General features: G+C 30.1%; 5 protein-coding genes and 1 non-coding gene across 6 annotated transcripts; 4 read left to right on the top strand and 2 right to left on the bottom strand.

Moving 5' to 3' along the window:
* Positions 1 to 407: 407 nt before the first annotated feature.
* On the top strand, positions 408 to 5,601 carry BX663DRAFT_506285 (P-loop containing nucleoside triphosphate hydrolase protein). Its single transcript, XM_051527166.1, has 4 exons — positions 408 to 1,442; positions 1,512 to 2,975; positions 3,086 to 4,416; positions 4,548 to 5,601. The coding sequence occupies exons 1-4, from the start codon at positions 437 to 439 to the stop codon at positions 5,529 to 5,531; spliced, it is 4,785 nt and encodes a 1,594-aa protein (XP_051384048.1). The 5' UTR covers positions 408 to 436; the 3' UTR covers positions 5,532 to 5,601.
* On the top strand, positions 5,602 to 6,648 carry BX663DRAFT_542347 (ribosomal protein L23/L15e core domain-containing protein; the record flags this gene model as incomplete). Its single annotated transcript, XM_051530812.1, has 4 exons — positions 5,602 to 5,768; positions 6,079 to 6,418; positions 6,496 to 6,565; positions 6,633 to 6,648. The coding sequence occupies exons 1-4, from the start codon at positions 5,762 to 5,764 to the stop codon at positions 6,645 to 6,647; spliced, it is 432 nt and encodes a 143-aa protein (XP_051384047.1). The 5' UTR covers positions 5,602 to 5,761.
* An 833-nt stretch (positions 6,649 to 7,481) lies between these two features.
* BX663DRAFT_560389 (pyridoxal phosphate-dependent transferase) lies at positions 7,482 to 8,831 on the top strand (the record flags this gene model as incomplete). Its single annotated transcript, XM_051531889.1, has 6 exons — positions 7,482 to 7,686; positions 7,797 to 7,950; positions 8,030 to 8,235; positions 8,320 to 8,610; positions 8,689 to 8,751; positions 8,810 to 8,831. The coding sequence occupies 4 exons, from the start codon at positions 7,482 to 7,484 to the stop codon at positions 8,469 to 8,471; spliced, it is 717 nt and encodes a 238-aa protein (XP_051384046.1). The 3' UTR covers positions 8,472 to 8,610; positions 8,689 to 8,751; positions 8,810 to 8,831.
* A 367-nt stretch (positions 8,832 to 9,198) lies between these two features.
* On the top strand, positions 9,199 to 12,931 carry BX663DRAFT_485531 (SNF2 family N-terminal domain-containing protein; the record flags this gene model as incomplete). The annotated part of the gene is made up of 7 exons (XM_051524618.1): positions 9,199 to 10,353; positions 10,415 to 10,673; positions 10,748 to 10,889; positions 10,962 to 11,910; positions 11,999 to 12,337; positions 12,396 to 12,534; positions 12,900 to 12,931. The coding sequence occupies 7 exons, from the start codon at positions 9,199 to 9,201 to the stop codon at positions 12,929 to 12,931; spliced, it is 3,015 nt and encodes a 1,004-aa protein (XP_051384045.1).
* A 682-nt stretch (positions 12,932 to 13,613) lies between these two features.
* On the bottom strand, positions 13,614 to 13,686 carry BX663DRAFT_t67. Its single transcript has one exon. It is a non-coding gene; the product is annotated as a tRNA-Thr (tRNA).
* Positions 13,687 to 19,931: 6,245 nt separating this feature from the next.
* BX663DRAFT_415088 (uncharacterized protein) lies at positions 19,932 to 20,168 on the bottom strand (the record flags this gene model as incomplete). Its single annotated transcript, XM_051522334.1, has 1 exon — positions 19,932 to 20,168. A coding segment is annotated over one exon (237 nt), but the record flags the coding sequence as incomplete, so codon positions are not given.
* Between the last annotated feature and the right edge of the window lie 875 nt (positions 20,169 to 21,043).

The following is a 21,043-nucleotide window of genomic DNA, read 5'->3' as shown; positions in this document are numbered from 1 at the left end:
ATTTCTTGATACAGTTAAATTAATAAAAAAATCAAGTCTATAATCGTTTTTTGAGTTAAAGAATATGTTTGTAATCATTTATCAAAATACTCAAGGAAGATAATATTATGACAGCTAACCAAATTAAAGAAGCCGCTTATAATATAAAGCTGAATAAATATATAAGACTATATTATTTATCTGAAAAAAAAAAAAAAAAAAAAAAAAAAAAAAAAAGACAGAGCTATTTAACCCTTTAGCATAATGTGATTACTTTAACTATTAGAAAACTTTGTTTTTGCTCATAATTTTTGAAATGCACAATTGTTTGTTATTTTACTGGCATAATGGCGCAGCATTAAATTAAAAAAAGGAAAAACTTTAGCCGCAGTAATTATGAAAAATCAAATAAAAAAAAAGCCTTTCTTTTTTTTTTTAATCTTATACTATCAAAATAATGACAGATAGTATATTAATACGTACATGTCTATCTAGTGCTTTAGCACTTATATCATGTACAAGCGCATTTGTACTGTCACTTCAGCGTGTTCATCTACACAAGACACAAAAAAAGGATCCTGCACCACTTCGTTTCGATCAAGATCGCGATTTAACTGTTCTAATATCAAACGACACAAATCGACTAACAAGAACTACATTCAGTACTTCTATTCTATTAATTTTATCTGCTTTGAGTCTTTATGATAATGTTATTGTTCAACATCCCGAGAATTGGTTAACAACTGTTTCTGCATGCATTCAGCTTATTACCTGGCTGTATACTTTTGTGCTGGTGCTTGTTTCTCATCGCTACAAATTTCCTAACAAATGGGGATGGATTCTGAACGTTCATTTATGTATCTTATATACCTCTGCGTGGTGCATTTCGGTCTATGACTTGTATGAAGCCTATACTTTAAATCCTACTGATAGCTGGCTTCATATGCTACCTTATACTTTAACTTTCTTTTTAAGTACAGATCTTGTTTACACAACCGCTACAGCACAACGTGGTCAACCATTCGTAGATGAGCATGGTAAACAAGTAGCAAACATTAATGTAGCCTCTATTTTTTCGATTCTTTATTTTCAATGGGCTACCCCTTTAATTAAAACTGCTTATAAAAACAAAAAGTTGACAGAAGAAGATTTGCCTATTTTACCTCCTCTTTTCAGAGGTTATAACCTTTATTACATCTTTGGTTCTTCGCGAGGAAATAGCTTACTTAAACGTATTTATAGAGCAAATAAGAAAGCTATTATCATTCAAGTTATTCTAGCTTTTATTACTTCTTGTTTATATTATGTGCCCGCTTATTTCGTTAATCAGCTTTTATTGTTGATTCAAAGTATAAATCATGGTCAAGATAGAGGACTCATTGAAAAAGGTTTTGTTACTGTTATTAGCTTAGGTGCTTCTATTTTTATTTTAGGTATCCTTACTGGTCAACTATGGTATTATGGTAAAAAAAAAAAAACGTAAAATTATTTAGTATCCAATAAGTTATCTCATCATTATTCTATAATAATAGCTTCTTCTTCTGTTCAAGTACGTATTAAAGCAATGTTAAATATCGAAATTTATCGCAAAACTTTACGTCGTCGTGACTTGGCTGTGGCTTCACCCAAATTTGATGATGATGAAAATATGAAAAATAACGAGGATAATAAGGAAAATTCAAGTGAAGTTAAACCAAAAGAAGATGCAAGTTCGTCTACTGGTATGATTGTCAACTTGATGAGTACAGACTCCAACCGTATCTCAGAATTTAGTGTATGGTGGTTCTCCGTTATATCCGCTCCTGTTGAGTTAGTGGTTGGTATTTATTTTTTATACAAACTGTTGGGTAAATCATGTTTTCTGGGCCTTTTGGCAATGATCGTCGTCTTGCCTATAAACCATTATAATGCTAAAATCTTTGCTAAAACTCAAGACAAACTAATGGAATCGCGTGATAAGCGTGTTTCCCTTATGAATGAAGTCCTTCAAGGCATTCGACAAATTAAATTTTTTGCTTGGGAAACAAATTGGGAAAAACGTATTATGGAAGCAAGAGAAGTTGAACTTCATCATTTGGGTATCACCTATTTATCAGATGTTTTGTTTACCTTTTTGTGGCAGGGATCTCCCATTCTGGTCACTTTGGTTTCATTTTGGTCGTTTACAAAATTAGAAGGTCAACAATTAACAGCACCTATTGCTTTTACTGCTATCACTGTCTTTAATGAGTTAAGATTTGCTTTGAATATCTTACCAGAAGTTTTTATTGAATGGCTACAAGCTCTTATTAGTATTAGACGAATTGATGCTTACTTGAATGAAGACGAAGTTGAACCTGTCACAAATCAATATGAAGAAAACCATCTTGATAATAGCAATGCTAACGCTATTACTATTGGCTTTGAGCATGCAACTGTTGGCTGGAGTCAGCAAGCATATACTGATAATGAAAATCGGGATGTAACAGCAGATGGTTCCAATAATGGCCAATTTATTTTGAAAGATTTAAACTTTACATTTCCAAATAATGAACTTAGTCTAATTAGTGGATCTACAGGTTCAGGAAAAACTTTAATGATGCTAAGTTTACTAGGAGAGGCCATTGTCCTTGAAGGTAGAACCCATTGTCCTCGTCAAGCTGTGGCTGATACTGTCTCTGATGATTTTGCTTTATTATCTAAAGATATTGATCCGAAAGATTGGTTATTACCTTATGCACTAGCCTTTGTCTCACAGACTTCATGGCTACAGAATGCCTCTATTCGTGATAATATTTTGTTTGGTTTGCCTTATATTGAATCAAGATATCGTGAAACATTATATGCTTGTGCTTTAGATAAAGATCTTAAAATTTTAGAGGATGGTGATCAAACTGAAATTGGTGAAAAAGGTATTACACTTTCGGGTGGTCAAAAGGCACGTGTGTCTTTAGCTAGAGCTGTATATTCTCGCGCCCAAAATGTGTTGATGGATGATGTATTAAGTGCTGTTGATGGTATGAATATTTATTTTATTTTTTTGTCGTATTTTTTCTTTTTTTTTCTTTTTTTTTTTCTTTTTTTTTCTTTTTTATAATTATCATTCGGTACTAACATCATATACAAGCCCACACGGCTAAGCATCTATATGAGAAATGCTTATTAGGGCCCTTAATGAAAACCCGTACACGTATTTTGATTACTCATCATGTTAAACTTTGTGCCAAGGGTTGTGGTTATATTGTACATATTGATAATGGCTCTGTAGATGTTATAGGTACACCAAGTGAATTACGTCAATCTGGTAAACTTGCCTCTATTTTTGAAAGTGAAGAAGAGGAAATTGTCGAAGAAATTTCAGCTGAAGAAGAGGCAATTGAGAACACATTACCTGCTACAGATGATAATGATGTTAATCAAAAGAAACCACGTGTACTTGTTGAAGAAGAGACTCGTGCCTTTGGTATGGTCAAGCTGAGACTTTATAAAATGTACATTAACATGGTAGGCAGTCCCTTTTTCTGGGCTTTTATGGTTATTTTGATTATGGGCTCTCGTGTTTTGGATATAACAGAAAGTTGGTGGATCAAGAAATGGTCTCAGTCTTATGAAACTGAAAGCAATGCTATTGATGGTGACTTTACCCTTCAACAACAAAGCATGATTTCACAATCTAAACCTGTGTACGCCTATCGATCTTTGTCAGTCATCAATAACTCAAATGACCTTGAAATGAGTATAAAAGATTCAAAGGATGATTCTCTAAACTTTTACATGGGAGTTTATTGCTTAATCACGATGACTAATATTGTTGTTGGTGCTGCTCGTTTTGCCGTTCTTTATTGGGGTGTTCTTCGAGCTAATAAATTACTTTATGCCGAACTCTTGCATCGTGTCTTCCGAGCTCCTCTTCGTTTCTTTGACACTACACCTATCGGTCGTATCTTGAATCGATTCTCTAAAGATTTTGAGACTATTGATTCAAGCATTCCTAATGATGTATTGAACTTCATTATCCAATGGATAATTGTTTTCTCAAGTATGTTAACTGTTTCTGCTGTCCTACCTGTTTTTATATTTCCTATGCTAATCATTGTTGTTATTAATATTTGGCTGGGTATCATGTTTGTTTCTACTTCTCGTGAATTGAAACGTATGGATTCTGTCAGTCGTTCACCTTTGTTTAGTCATTTTACCGAAACAATTATTGGTGTATCTACAATTCGTGCCTTTGGTGCTACGCGTCAATTTTTGCAACAGATGTTGAAATACATTGATGATAATGCCCGTCCTTATTACTTTACATGGTTAGTAAATCGCTGGGTTAGTGTTAGATACGCTTTTACAGGTGCCGTTATCAACTCATTCACTGGTGCCATTATCTTACTTAATATCGATAGACTAGATTCTGCTCTTGCTGGTTTCTGCCTTAGTTTCGTCTTGTTATTTACAGATCAGGTATTTAAAAAAAAAAAAAAAAAAAAAAAAAAAAAAAAAAAAAAAAAAAAAAGAGAGAGAGAGAGAGAGAGAGAGAGAGAAAATTTGTAAATAAAATAAATAAAAGATATTAATATTTTATTTTTTGTTAGATGTTTTGGGGTATTCGTCGTTATACTAGTTTAGAAATGAGCTTTAACGCAGTAGAGCGTGTTGTCGAATTTATGGAAATGAATCAAGAAGCACCTGCTATTACCCAAATAAGAGCTCCTGCTGAATGGCCTACAAGTGGCAAAATTGAAGTCACAGATCTGGAAATCAGATATGCTGCTGATCTTGATCCTGTCTTGAAGGGGATTTCATTTTCTGTCAGGCCTCAAGAAAAAGTTGGTATAGTTGGTAGGACAGGTAGCGGTAAATCAACGCTTGCTTTATCTTTCTTTAGATTTGTTGAAGCATCTAAGGGAGCTATTGTTATTGATGGAATTGATATTAGAGATCTTGGTACAGAAGATCTAAGATCTAATTTGACCATTATTCCTCAAGACCCTACTCTATTCTCTGGTTCACTTCGTTCTAACATGGATCCTTTTGACCAATTTACAGATGAAAATATCTTTGCAGCTTTACGTCGTGTTCATTTATTACCTAAAGAAGGAGATGAACGTTCAGTCACTAGCGCGACTGCTGATTCTGAATCAACATTAAATGAAGTGAATGCTAATGTCTTCAAGGATTTGGATACGCCTGTTACGGAAGGAGGTAAAAACTTTTCTCAAGGCCAAAGACAATTACTATGTCTTGCTCGTGCTCTTTTGAAACGCAGTCGTATCGTACTCATGGATGAAGCTACTGCAAGTGTTGATTTTGAAACTGATAAAGCAATTCAAAAAACAATTTCTACTGAGTTTGCAGACTCTACTATTTTATGTATTGCTCATCGTTTACATACTGTTATTGAGTATGATCGTATTTTGGTATTAGATCAAGGAAAAGTTATAGAATTTGATAGCCCTTTAACATTAATTAATAATCCTGAATCTTCCTTCTATAAGATGTGTCGTAATTCGGGTGAATTTGATAACTTGATGAATTTGGCTAGATTAAAGCATGAATTAGTTGACATATCAAATTAATATCTATAAATATGTATAATTGTATATAATATTTTATATTTTTACATAATAAAAAAATAAATGCTATTATTATAAAATAAATATGTCCGGTCCGAATTTTTTTTAAAGCTTGTTCGGTCAAACATTTCCCCAATTATGTAATCACTATTGAGTCCGACTGAAATCATACTTACAGTGAGCAAAATCTGGCAAAGCTGTATACGGTCTCTTTTTCCTTCTGAACAATTACAATGGCTGGTAAATATCAATAAGGAAATATATAAAAAAGATGTCGATAAAAAACATCAATCAGTAAGCATCAAATGAAAATATCGATCAAGACGACCTCTTGCTTTAACGAAAATGAAATGGATGGATAATTAACCTAGATTGATATACTCGATTAAAAAAAAAAAAAAGATTGGGAATAAAAAAAAAAGAAGGAGAGAAAGAGAAATGGTCGATTCTTTTTGATGATTGTGATTGATGTTTTATTTCGACTATTCAAAAAAAAAAAAAAAGACGAGAAATAATATTAATACTAGATTATTCTTTTTCTTGTAATTAGCTTCTCAGAACAAGGCTCTCGCTGCCAAGAAGGCCGCCCTCAAGGGTGTCCACGGTAAGGCTGTCCGTAAGATTCGTACTACTACCCACTTCCACCGCCCCAAGACTTTGTCTTTGAAGAGCGCTCCCAAGTATCCTCGTAAGTCTGTTGCCCATGCTCCTCGTATGGATCAATATCGTGTCATCCGTCAACCTCTTAACACTGAAACTGCCATGAAGAAGATTGAGGATCACAACACTTTGACCTTCATTGTTGATGTTAAGGCTAACAAGAACCAAATCAAGGATGCTGTTAAGCGTCTCTATGATGTTGAAGCCGCCTCTGTTAACACTCTCATTAGGTATATTTTAATATAAGATAGTTACTTTTTTTTATATACACATATTAATTATTTTGTCTTTTTTTTTTTTCTAATAGACCCGATGGTTACAAGAAGGCCTTCGTTCGTTTGACTGCTGATGTTGATGCTTTGGACGTTGCCAACAAGGTAAATAGAAAAAATAATATAGTTTAAAAGTGTATTTTGATATTAAAATTATATTATTTTTTTTTAGATTGGTTTCATCTAAAGAACTTCACTGTTTAATGAGTAAATATTAATAAAAAAAATATTTTTCAAAAAAAAAAAAAAAAAAAAGTATTTTTATGTAAGGCTGTGTTTATTGGAAATGTGATATATGACATTTATGTTATGGGAAGTTATTGTTTTTTGTTCTGTTTATTTTAGTTTATTTTTTGTTATTTGGTATAATGTTTTATACCATGTGATGTTAGTATTCCTTGTACAGATAGTTTGTTTAAGAAAAGGTAGCTAGAAAAAGATTACTCACTATAAATTCTATAAAACATACGAAGAAGAATGGTGTAATAATATAATAGTTATTTTCTCTCTCTCTCTCTCTCTCTCTAATAATCCTTATTATTGAAAGACTATACAATCTACTATGATAAACATGGAATTCAATTGCATAAATTGCTTAACATATTATCAATTGTAATTATAAGCTGATAAGTAGGCTACTTTATAAGTTAGGAAATAGCATGATAGCTCTCCTAAATGAAATACTTATGTCTATTGTATATTGATAAAGCATATCCATTTATGATTATTTTGATTACTCAAAATCGCTTGCTGTAAACCTGTATACAAATTAATTTTTATTTGGAAGTATATATGTATATGTAAAAGGAAGACATATTTCAAACTTAAAGTTTGTATATTAAAATAAACCTTTGATACATATTTTAAGATAAGGAAGGTCTATCCCTCTAGAATGATAAGGTATGTACGCTATATATCAAATGACACACGTATTTGCTCTATTGAATAGCTTTTTGTTTGTTTATATTTGTATATATTTTATAGTATAGCTGGATCATCATTGTCCTAGGTCTTTTATAAAATGACAAAGGATGAGCGTAAGCTATATATAGTGTCAGGTCCTGTAAAATGTCATGACGATGTTCTGTTTGCCATGTCTACACCTTCTATATATCACATGTCTTTTGAATTTGCTTCTGTATTTGGTGAAACAATTACTATGACACGTAAACTACATTTGACTGAAACTGGACAACCATTTATCGTTTCCGGTTCAAGCAGTCTTGGTTGGGATATGATGGTGAACTTAGTTGAAGTGCTTATTCTAACTACAGAATATTTTGCTGTCCATTTTGCCCATTGATATATATATATTACTACTATTGTTATTCTGAAGTATATTTAATATGCTCATATAGTCTTAGGATTTATGGCGCAAATATAACTTTATTGACAATAAATATTGGTTCTTATCGTTCTCAAGACGTTATTAAAGAAGCTCTAACTAAAACAAGTTATAAATCTGTTGCTGTTACTCATGTGGACACATCGTATGTAATACATTATTATTATAATAATAACAATAAGTACAAGCTTTATACACTAATTAATATAATTAGCAGCATTTAGCACAGGTGTCTTATTTGATATTAAGTCCCTCAGTGAAATGGTGAAATGGAACCTGGACGTTGTTATTACAGGTTCACAAAAGGGTCTTGGCTCTTCAACAGGCCTTTCGATTATTATAGTTAGTCAAGATGCCCTTCAAACTGTTCAAGATCAAAAAAAAACACTAATCCGTTCTTACTATTCCAATTGGACTAAATGGCTTCCTGGTAAGAAAAAAAATATTCTTTTGATTATAATAAAACAAATATGAATATTCATATACATCAATATTTATATATTTATATATACAGTTATGCAAGCTTATGAAGCAAATAAGGAAGTATATTTTGCTACACCTGCAGCTCAGTTAATTTATGCACTCCATGCATCTTTAATAAAGATCCCTAGTCAATCACTTGAAGAACGATTTGGAAAGCATAAGCAAAGTAACTATTCAATTTAGGAAAGACCTCAGTAGCAAAAAACGAAATAATTTCTACACATAGTATGTCAGCTTTTTGGATTCCAAAAGATATTCAAGTAAGGGACCCTATAGTTTGTGTAGCTAATAGAGGATAAAGTGATAAATATTTCAGAATAAGGTATACAAACAAATAATAAATAAAAAAGTTGTTATTTGTACATTTATTTATTTAATTTTACTCCTTAAAAAATAAAAGACAAATGGGTATATCTGCTATTGAAGATGATCAACAACATAGTATAAAGGTTAAGGAAGTAAAGTAAGTATCATATGCTTCTTTAATTGAGCTTGGATTTAAGATTTAATGCATACCTTAGTGGTCAAGTAATGATTACTTAAATTTATTGTTATAAACAACTCATGATAACAAAAATAGAATAAAAGATTCCTTGTTTTGAAAAGATTGTTTCTGTATAAAGAAGTATTATGTGCCTGATAAAATAAATATTATAATTGTTTTTTTTTTTTTTAAAAAAAAAAAAAAAAAAAAAAAAAAAAAAAAAAAAAAACGTTTTAAAATTGATCCACTAAGATTTTTTTTTTCCTTATCAACTGTGGAATTTTATTTATTTATTTTCTTTAGTCCTTAAAAAAAAAAAGGCAAAACAAAACAAATAGGTTACTCCTTTTTCTTTTATTTATCTTATTGTTTTTTTTTTCTTATCAAATAGAAAAGACCATAACAAATAGCATAATTTAAATTAAAATGACCATTTCTGATCATGAAACTGTAAATCTTAATAATGATGTGGATTTGATTGACTTATCAGATCAATCTTCAGTCAATGTACAATCAGATGAAGTTAATACCTTAATCATTAGCCCTCAGAGTGAATCGAGTATGTTACTTGATTTAACTGAAGAAGAGTATAACTTTATCAATGATACTGACAACAGAGGAAATGATTCTACTAATCGTACATTACCTGGCTCAAGCATTGAAAATAGCATAGTATTAGACGATGATACCTTTGCCTTTTTTATTGAAGCTGGTCTCGAAAATCCTGAAGAACTTTCTCAGTTAGGTATTAACATTGACGAAATCAAAGCTCAAAGAAGCCTTGTAGAAAGACTTGAAAGAGAAAACCAGAGAAATGCTGAAATTGCACAGCAGCTTCAAAGTCAGTATGCTTTTGATTTAAGCTCTTCTTCTTCTGAAACATCTTCATCCGTTATTACTTCTCAAATCAGCTCCCCTTCAGCTTTCTCACAATCTATCATGCCGCGCCCAGAAACTGTAGCTGGTCCTTCTTCTAAAAGAGGACTTGAATCTACTAGAGAAGAAAGTATAAACAAACGACAAAAAACATTAAAGGGCAAAGAGCCTATTGAAATTCCTGATGATGTTGATTTAATTGACTTAACAAAAGATGACGACGCTCTTCCTATTCGTTTAACATATTCTGATCTTCATCATAGTAACTTGATTTATGATAGTGATGAAGATAATAACGATGATGAAGAAGAAGATGCACGTTTAGTCGATTATTTAAGTCATGTGCCTTGGACCACTAGAGAATTTAACAACAGTCGTGGTCACTTTAGAATGACGACTAATAACAATATACCATTTCCTTTGGATATTCAATCAACACATATGGCTTCCATCGCTAGTCAATATTATTCGATACAAAACCGCAAAAACATTTATGTTCCTCCTGAAGAGATTGAAAAAGAACTACGTGAGTTATTGGAGAACATTAGTGATGATGATCCACCACCACAAGACAGAGCAGGAACACCTAATGGTCTTTCTATTAACTTAATGGAACATCAAAAAATTGGGCTTCAATGGATGATTAAAATGGAAAATTCAAGTAATAAAGGTGGTATTTTAGCTGATGATATGGGTCTTGGAAAGGTAAAGTATACATATAATTTTATCAGTACAAGTTAAAATTTAACAAATTTAAATTTATTAGACAATTCAAGCCTTAGCAACCATAGTTGAAAGGCCTTGCCCTAACCCTACTGTAGTTCCTGCTTCTAAGATTGGTAGCAAAAGGATCACTGTAGTTGAAGGCGAGCTACTTGTAAAAGCTACTTTAATTGTATGCCCCGTTTCCTTAATGGATCAATGGCGTAGAGAGATTGAACAAAAAACTAACCCTAAACTAAAAGTATTAGTATTTCATGGTGCTAATAGAACAAACAATCCATACGATTTTGCTCAATATGATGGTATTTATATATATATATATATATATTGACTTTCAAAGTTTTACTTATTTTTTTTTCTTCTTCTTATTTTTTAGTCATTATATCTTCGTATGCTGTTACTGCCACCAATTTCCATGAGAATTGCAAAGGTCCCATTTCTAAAGTAAAGTTTCATAGAATTATACTAGATGAAGCACATACGATTAAAAATAGAAATACACTCTCTGCTCGTGGATGGTAATACTTCTTTTATTATTAGTATTGTTATTGATTTATTAGATTAACTTTTTTTTTCTTATCACAATTTAGTTGCCAAGTTGAAGCAACTTACCGTTGGTGTATGACAGCTAATCCTATACAAAATAAAATTGAAGAGCTTTATTCATTGATTAAGTTTCTTCGTATAAGACCCTTCTGTGAATGGGAAGAGTTCCGTGACACAATTCTTAAGCCAATGAAGTCTGGTAATCATCATAAGGCAATTAAAGTAACCTCTGTCCTCATGAAAGCAATCGCTCTTCGTCGTTCTAAGAAGGCTATGGTTGATGGTCGACCTATTTTGGACTTGCCAGCACGTAATATCCACATGACACATATTGATTTCTCGCCTGATGAACGTATACATTATGACTTTGTTGATAAACGAGCTCAAGCGCGTTTGAATAGATATATTCAATCAGGAACTGTTATGAAAAATTACTCCTCCGTCTTGGTGTTATTGTTAAGACTTCGACAAGCGTGTTTGCATCCCAGTTTAACACTAACTGAAGGAGATCCTGGCATTGCAGTAAATGAAGATACACAAATTCAAGTCGCAAAGAAAATGAAACCAGAAGTTGTAGAACGTTTGTTGAGACCAGATAATCCTATCAATAGTGTAGAATGTCCTATTTGTATGGATACCGCTGAAAACGCAATGATTCTTAAAGGATGTGGTCATATCCTTTGTAGAGAATGTCTTGATAATTTTTTGACCGTAGAAGTTGATGTAGATAAGCGTTGTCCACATTGTCGTGGTGAAATGAATAAGCAAAGCGCTATTCCAGTAGAGGTCTTTGTAAAGGTTCATGCCCCACATCTTTTAAAAGAAGCTGAAGATGATTTGGATGAAGAAGCTGAAGAAAAAAAAGCTGAAGCAAAAGTAAAAGAGTTTATTTCTAGTGCCAAAATCGATAAAATGCTACAGATCTTGGATCAAACTGCTACTAATACGAATGGAGAAGATAAGACAATTATATTTTCTCAATTTACCGCGTTTGTACGTATAACATATATATATATATATATGTGTGTGTGTGTGTGTGTATGTGCTTATATTTTGTTTTGTATATTAATATTATTTGCAGCTTGATTTATTAGATAAACCTTTAAAAGACCGTGGTCATAAATATTTAAGATATGATGGTTCTATGGATATTAAACATCGTGCAGAAACAGTGAATAAATTTTTTGAGGACCCTCAATACAAGGTTTTGCTGGTCTCAACCAAGTGCGGTTCTTTGGGCTTAAATTTAACATGTGCTAATCGAGTTATCTTAATGGATGTGTGGTGGAATCCTGCACTTGAAAATCAAGCCATTGATCGTGTTCATCGTATTGGACAAACAAAAGCAGTTGATGTCCATAGAATTTTTATCAACAACACTGTAGAGGATCGTATTTTAGAACTACAAAATAAGAAGCAGGTAATATACTGATTATTATAGCATATTAAAAAAGTTTACTAACGTAATATAACTATAGCAAATCGCGGATGGTGTTTTTGGCGAGGGTTCAATAGGACAATCGGGTCGTTTACGTCTTGAAGAAATGATTTACCTTTTACGTGGTGGTCCTTTACCTTCTAGTTTAGAAACTAATGTTAATGGTGAAGGTTCTTCACGTAAATAAGTTAAGAAAAAACAAAAAAAAAAAAAAAAAAAAAAAAAAAAAAAAAAAACAAAAGAAGCATAATTTACATTTAATGATACCCTAAATTGTACTACAATAATGTAAGCTCTTCCTAAAGTAGCAGTAGCATTTATTATAAGTTTGTAATGTTCTTAACCATATGTGCCTTGCATAAAGAGATTTATTAATAAAATATTTTAACATCGAGTTTCTATATAATGATTGAAAAAAAAAATACATGTATACATTTAATAGAAATGATAGTATTTAAAGATTTAACAAACCAATAATAACTTTATGTATTTCCACATACACATATACCTTGTAGTTAATTATAAACACTATATCATATTATAGGAACTTCTAATGTACAAGAATACAGCTTCTGAATACATATTTCGGGGAGGGGGTTTATATTCCATTATTAGCGTATATTGCTTTACTATTATCCAATGAATACGATATTTACCATTGATAGAAAAAATCAATCATCAGATTTAACTTCTTATTAAACAAACTGTTAAATTCAGAAACTATTTACTTCATCAAATATAATTGTTTATATATTTGTTTTGCTGTATTTCTTTAGACATTGTAGCATAAGTATGTAAATCCTATTATTACGAATATATTGTTTTTTTTTTTCCCTCGACAATACTAAAAGTATCCCACGTATATAACCTCTGTTTCTTTTATATATATTATTGGAATAAATTTTATTCTATGTAGCAAAGAATAGACAACACTTTTTTTTTTAAACTCTTAAGAGAGAAATCATGAAAAAATATCCTTTTTTATAATTCATCTTATTACTGCTACTGTTACCACATTTTAACATAATGGCAGATACATAGAACTTTATTTAACGTTAACTAAATTTACTTGAAGATCTAAAGATATTATCAATAATCATCATCCTTTTCTCTTCTACCCATTGATAAAACTTATACTTTAATATTATATTTGTTTAAATAAATAACAAACAAATAATAATAATAATGACAACGACGATGACAACACTACTACTTCCATTTGATAAGTTTTTCAAAATTACCAAAAAATTATAAAAAATGCCTTCTGCCAGAATCGAACTGGCGACCTTCTGCTTACTAGGCAGACGCTCTGCCAACTGAGCCAAGAAGGCTATTTCCGTAAAAGGAAATCAATAAAAAAATCATATACACATTTCACAAAAAATTGATGACGTCACGAGCTAGGGTGTGACATCATCCTTTAGGCGTAAAATTTTATTATTATATATTTTGATTTTCCTTTCATCTATGTTAAAAAAAAGGAGGTTTCTCTTTTGATAATAAGTTTATTGACTACGTTAAGTAAACAAATTTGTTATTGTGACATTTTGGGAGGTGAATTAATTTCTATTCGTTATGAATGTAGTCGTCTATACAACTAAATTAATAGGAATAAACCATCAATCATTTATTTACAGAATAAAGATGTTATTCAAATAAAACTAGTATGTTGTGCTTTGCAGCATACATGATATCTTCATTCTACATTCAGTTTTAATAATAGTCATTGTTAGAGTATTTGAGTATGAAAAAAAATAATTTTAAGCAGCATATTATATAATAATAAGAATTCAATAGGATTATGACTGTTATGTACAATTACATAATTATTTATACAAGTCATACATATTATATATACATCTATAATATTGAATATTGTTACGTAATAAAATTCTAGAGAATGATAATGATAGTACCATATTGTTGTGTATATAATGATGTATTACGTAATATAATATACAGATCAAAGCCATGAAGGACCGAGTGATATTATAGTTATTAGTTGTACACTTTATGCATACAATATTATTTGATTTCAGTTTATAAGACATTCTTGTGATGAGAAAAATAATATTATAATAAATACTAACGTTACAAAATAATGATAAGCCAAACATAATGTAAAGTGTTATTAATGATAAAGATATATAAATTATAGATTGTACCTATTAGTTATATATCGAGATTACTATCTAATATACTAATTTATAAATATAATCATGTACTATCTAAACACTATACAATATAATATCATTCATTCAAGCAGTACATTGAGGAATGGATATATAATACAAGAAATCTATATCAAAAAGTATCTTCCCCATATCATTCATGATTCGATTTCAAGAAAAATAACTGGCTAGATAGAGCACAAATAATTTAATATTTATTAGAGTGAGTTAACTGAGGTTAATTCACAATCAGGGCAAAGACTAAAAAGTTCAAACAACATAACTTTAATGATTTTATGGGAAATATTCTTCTTTCATTCTGTTCCTGTCGTGAAGTAATCCGTTCTCCACAAGATACAAATAAATATCCATTTTGCACTCATTTTTTAGATATTCAAGTTTTTTTTTTTTTTTTTTTTTTTTTTTTTTTTTTTTTTTTTTTTTTTTTTTTTTTATTAATTTTATCCTATTCAATTTATAATAAAAGTTTATACAAAGTTTTCACATATTTATTCTGTCTTCTTTTTTTATCTCTACCTTATCAACAACAAGTAATAAAATTCCTACATCTAAAAATAGATCTTCTTCGGCTGAATATTAAGTTAAACTGGAGTAAATCAAGAATAATGCAAGTACACGTAATAAATGATTTCACTCGGAGTACACATATTAGCTATAACAGTAAAATATATATAAAAGACATGTATATATCTATAATAATTGAATCATCATTCTCCTTCTATAATTTTATTATCAGATACAATTTGTTATATTTATATTTTATTATTATTCATTATCTTTGTTATAAAACAAGCTCTGGATATAAACATAAGTAATATTATAAAAGATGAATTACATAATACAGGATAAATTATAAGCCTGAATATGGAATGAAACTCTGAATTTAACATCTTGTAAATAATATAAAACTTATTGACATCCAATCGTCTAGATATATCAATTATAAGACATTGTATCATTTCTACATATTTATTTTTATAACCTTGACAAAGGATTCAGGTCGTCTTTGATCCAATAAAATAAAACATAAAAGATATCAGGAACATATACTCAGATTAAACAATAAATCTTTTATTTAAAACTTGATCAGATCATTATAACACCCAATAGATAATCCATACATCAGTCTCTTGAATCAACAAGACGTATATCCGAATACTAACCCTGTTTCATGACTCATATTCTTTGACGGTTATTTTTATTTCTTTGATTCAGGATTCATTAGTACAAATACAAGTAGTTATGTAGACACGAAATAGTCTTTATATCATTCTTTTTTACATTGAATAAACAAGTCTCAAACTATACGTCCTTTTGTTCTCTTTCTTTTCTTCTTTCTCTTTGCTCTTCTTTAAGCCATACCATCACATTTACCATGCACATTATTTGAACTCACACTATTGTTATAATTTTTGTCAATTATCCTGATATGTGTGGTAAACAACTTTAATGACTTCACTCAATATAGGATTATTCATATTAATTACATACTTTATACGGATTTTAGCTTCGTTTGATGGAGATTAGTAATTAAGAACTTATCAAAAGCTTCAGCATCCATCATATTAGAAATACCCAATTCTTATTTTTTAGAAACTTATGTGTACATTAATCAGAAATGGATGATATTTGCTTTAACGTTAGAATTCGTTCTGAAAACATTAAAAATCAAAATTGCCTTTTTTTTTTTTTTGCAACTTAAAATGCGTCCATACTCTTATTTTAACAATATATGGCATCATTTCATAGGTTCTTTGTCTTGTATAATGAAGTTTTGGTAGCAAATATTCACCATGGAATTTAATTCTCCTTTTATGCATGTATATGCTGTAATCTCGCATCATCAAACATTTTTTTTTACAATAATACAACAACCATCGAAATAAAAAGGTATAGTCAGTGTCATTTACTCTTTCTTTTTAAATTCCAGACTTAAAGTAGCTGGACAAATAATATAAAGGGAAATCGACTTCGACTTATTTATGCATTATACTTCTTTATGTTTTATAAACTTAAAGAAGTTTGTACACTCTACTGACAATACTAAATAGAATTACTCTGTTATATGAGCACCTAACTGTTAAAATCATAGATAAAACTGTGATATTACTTGTAAAATATCAAATAAAATTAATAAAAAGACAAAAAAAAAAAAAAAGTCAATGAGAGCGAACAATAGTTCTAAAGCCAATCATTTTTATTTATGAATTTAAATTGATGAATATTTATAAGAATTGTTAAAGAGGTCTGAGATAAGATGCGAATAATAAAAAAATGTTAGTTACGACCAAATAAGATATGTTAAAGATAGATAATGAAGTGTTAGAAGTTTTAATATTGTTTGATGGAGTGGATCAAGAGAGTTTCAGGGGAATCTAGATAGAATTCCTTGATCCACTTGCTTAATCAAGGAACATGGCATTATAAGTCAGCTTATGACAATATGTATTATTATTTTTTTTAGAAAGGAAACAAAGTGCACATTACCGCTATTGAAAGTGTCTATTCTCTCAAAAGGGTTACCACGAATAATATTTGCTAATTGGTTATAACAAAAGCTAACTGCATGCGTCCATTTCATACAATGATTAGTCATCTTATTAGCTTAATTATATCACGTCGTATTTAGATTGATTTCTGTCATATTGTTTGGATCAAACATGCTTCATATGCTTGTTAGAAAAGAAGATAAAAAAAGAAAGGTTCATATAGTCATTACCGAAAAGTATATACGTATAGATAGGTAATGGGCTACTTATTATGTTTGTTTACTTTCTCTTAGAGAGCATAGCAGAAATATCAAACTCACTTAAATTCTTTGGCACGTTAAATTTACATTATTATTAGGTATATCAAATACATCTTCTTTAAAGTACTCTTGCTGTAGCGTTCTCTTTCTTTCTTTCTTTTATGTACACTGTATTTCAATAATGGTATTAAAGTCGTTTAACAATTAAATATGCAGATTCTTTTTTTTTATAATCCTAATGATGTTAATATACTCATACTTCTTTTCAGTAGAAATCTAGTGCAAAGTAATGCTCGTTATCATAATAAAGAAAGAAAGAAGAAGATTAATAAGGGACATTAGAACATCATTTACCTTCGTTTGCTGATGACTGTCATTGAGAAATAGGTCGCTTGAGAAAAGAATCAAAAACTGTTTCTACATTCGATATAGCTTGCTTAAAATATCCACCCCCATTTTGAAGTAGCTTCACTAGAACCAAAAAAAAAAAAAAAAAAAGGAAATATGTATACATAAAAGAAATACAAGTTTTCTAATAAGTACTCAATATCTTTAATATTTAGTTAATTTAAAAAAATAATAATGTGATTGTAAAGGAAGAAAAATAATCATGATAGTTTCTCTGATAAGATATTAGTTAATAGTTTAAATAATCACTACTACACCACATTTTATATTTCCTGTATTTTTTATGTTAATTACTTTATAACTTCTCTACTTATTTTTATACTTCTTAAAGTCAATTTAGAGCAAAAAGATATTTTATTATACAAACAATAGTTAAAGAAGGCACAAGATTATTAAAAGACGCGTAAAAAAAAGAGATATTTATTTATTGTATTTTATTTTCATTTTTATTTCATATAAAAAAAGTGAATCCCCAATTCGTCAACAGTAAAAATAATAATATTTACTGCAGTCCAAAGGTGGCCGCGTGGAGGCTAGGATTCGTTGCACCTTCTTTGTTCTTGTATTTTTTTATTTTTACTAGGAGGTTAGAAAAACCATAGCGATCACAATATGTAACGCCCTCTGAATCAACAAGATACCCTACAATGTCCTCCTAATTCAAGGAGGGCAAGATAGGGTGTCTTCCTCATCAAGAGCCCGGTACATAAGTGGTAACCATGAGAAAAAGAATTTCCTCCTAGGGCAGGGAAGAAGAAGAAGAATAAAATAGTATTATTTAATGACTTACCTATGGAAGAAATAATAATAATAAAGAAGAAAAAGAAGAAAAAATAACTTTGAATATCTACTTTTTTATAAGAATAAGGAGGTCGTTGTTGTAAATTACAGTCACAATCATATGAAATCGATAAGAATATGTGTTACCCCACATTTAATACACACATACACACACATACACACAGTTACATTATTTAATTTTCTTTCTTTCTTATAAAAAGTAACAATGTGTAGAATAGTAAAATGTTGTCAATTTTACATCTTCTTTATGACTATATGAAATGTGTTTATGTTAAAGAAAAGAAAAGTAAGTAAAATAAATGTCTTTTGTTTTCATTTTTTTGTTTATATTCTCATCAACTTTCTTTTTCCTATTTAGGCAACTAATTTGCATCTCATTTGTACAAAATACTACTATTTCCCCACAAAGGGGTATTTGATAAGCCTAGTCTCCTTGATATTGTGCTTAAAATCATTCTTTATAAGAATTGTTAAAGAGGTCTAAGATAAGATGTGAATCAGAAAAGTATTAGTTAGCGACCGAATACAATATGTTACAGTTAATGAAGTGTTAGAAGCTTTTAATATTATTTAATAAAGTAAATCACGACAGTTTCAAGAGAATTTAGATAAAATTTCTTGAATAATAATACTATGTTCTACTTGTTTAAATAAGAAATATAACATTATAAGGTTAGCTCACGACACCCTTTTCCTCACTTCAGAATTAACAGTATGAACTACATTGAACAATACAATAAAGTACGCACTTCCATGATGTTATTAAAATCTTTAACAGAATCAAAAAAAAAAAAAAAAAAGGATTCACAAACGAATTGGTAGCGTTGAAATATAACGTCAAAAGGCACCTTTCCCTTTACAAACACATATTGTTTGTTGCTGAAAGTCTGTACATGTAAAAAAGTATTATCTAGATATCAGAAGACATAGTGTTAGTTACAAGTGAACTGCGCCGGTAATATGAAGACTTACCATATATTTATAGACAATATTTACACATAATACTTTATTATACTAGTATTCATGTATCTAAATCATACTTCTATTAATATCACTCACCATGCAAAAACAACATATAAACTATACAGAGTTTCCACATACTCGTCTTTTCTGTTTTCTCTTTCCTTATCTTTTGCACTTAAAAAAAAAAAAGGATTATCAAAAAGTGTATTGATAAGGAAAATAAGAATTAGTTAATTGTGAGATTTAATTTGATCTTTAAGACTACCAACAAGGAAGGAAGGTGCGTGACCATAACTTCTTTGTTTTTGAACTCTGTACATACCTCATTTGCAACATTATCAATCATATTTGCATACTCTTGCACAACAGAACTTCCAAGTCTTTTCTTATTTTTATTCTATCAACAATGAGTAAATGTTAGAGAAGTTTTTTTTTTTTTTTTTTTTTTTTTTTTTTTTTTTTTTTTACCATAAGCGTGTATAAAATGTATTTTCAGTTCCTTGGAAGTATTAAAAGTAGCATATTTATATCTACTTGCAATATTCTTTAGAACGGACAATGCACCGAACATGCCTTTGTAATGATCAAAGGCGAATTTTACATTTGTTGCCTTATCATAGGCAGACGATACCTCTATTATTAACACTTCGAGTTTATTTATTCTTAGAATTCCATCAGCATAATATCTGAATCGTCCATCAATTTGTCTATCCTTCTCTAGCTCATTGGATATTGTCTCAAACTCTTCTTCTCCTGTATAGAATATTGATTTATATCCTTTTGTGCGTAAATATGTTGCTACAGCTGGTTATGCAGACCATAACGAATCAGATTTAAAACAGCTTTTGCTATGTACAAGAGTCTTACCCTCAGTGGGAAAAACTGTTTTAGAGCTAAAATCATTATTATGTGTAATTAATAATATATTTCGATCAAATTAAAAGAAAAAAAAAACTCACAAAATGTTAAGCATATCTATTAAAAACTCTTATTTATTATCAACGCTTTCGGCATTTTGTAGCAACTTTATTCCCTCTTTCATTATCTGGATGTTTTCCTACAATAAAAACTTTAAAATCGGAACATCAAGTATTTTAGCTATGCGGCTTAGAGCCTAGGCTTACTGCTTCAATTATTGACCTATATATGTTTTGGTATTCCTGTGGAATTGGCACTTTAAGTGGATCGTGCGTGTATATAAGGACTCCGGCATGAAAAAACACCAACGAGTTAGTTCTCCACACCAAACAATATTATGCTTCTCAAGGCTAGATCCGCAAATATAAAACTATTATTGTTGACCTAATTAATACTTATGACAATTCAATTTACCTCAATGCATTCCAACTGCTCAAAGCAATCTCAGAACTTTGCACAAACTTTTTCCATTCATCCCAGATTGTTTTTTCAATCTTCTCATGCTCTTCGTTCTCTTCAATTTGATCTTTATCTTCTCTTTGATTCACTTTTAGCTTTTTTACAGACTGCTCACTTTCATCCGCAACTTCTGTAGCCATCGAAGCTCTAAACCGTATCTGTTCCAACATTGATTAATTACAAGCACGCAAAAAGTAT

This window comes from Cokeromyces recurvatus (assembly GCF_025118155.1).
Source record: "Cokeromyces recurvatus strain NRRL 2243 chromosome Unknown BX663scaffold_9, whole genome shotgun sequence".
In the NCBI taxonomy this organism is placed as follows: Eukaryota; Fungi; Mucoromycota; class Mucoromycetes; order Mucorales; family Mucoraceae; genus Cokeromyces; species Cokeromyces recurvatus.
Note: the sequence above shows the minus strand (reverse complement) of the source record. Positions and strands in the feature narration are given on the sequence as shown.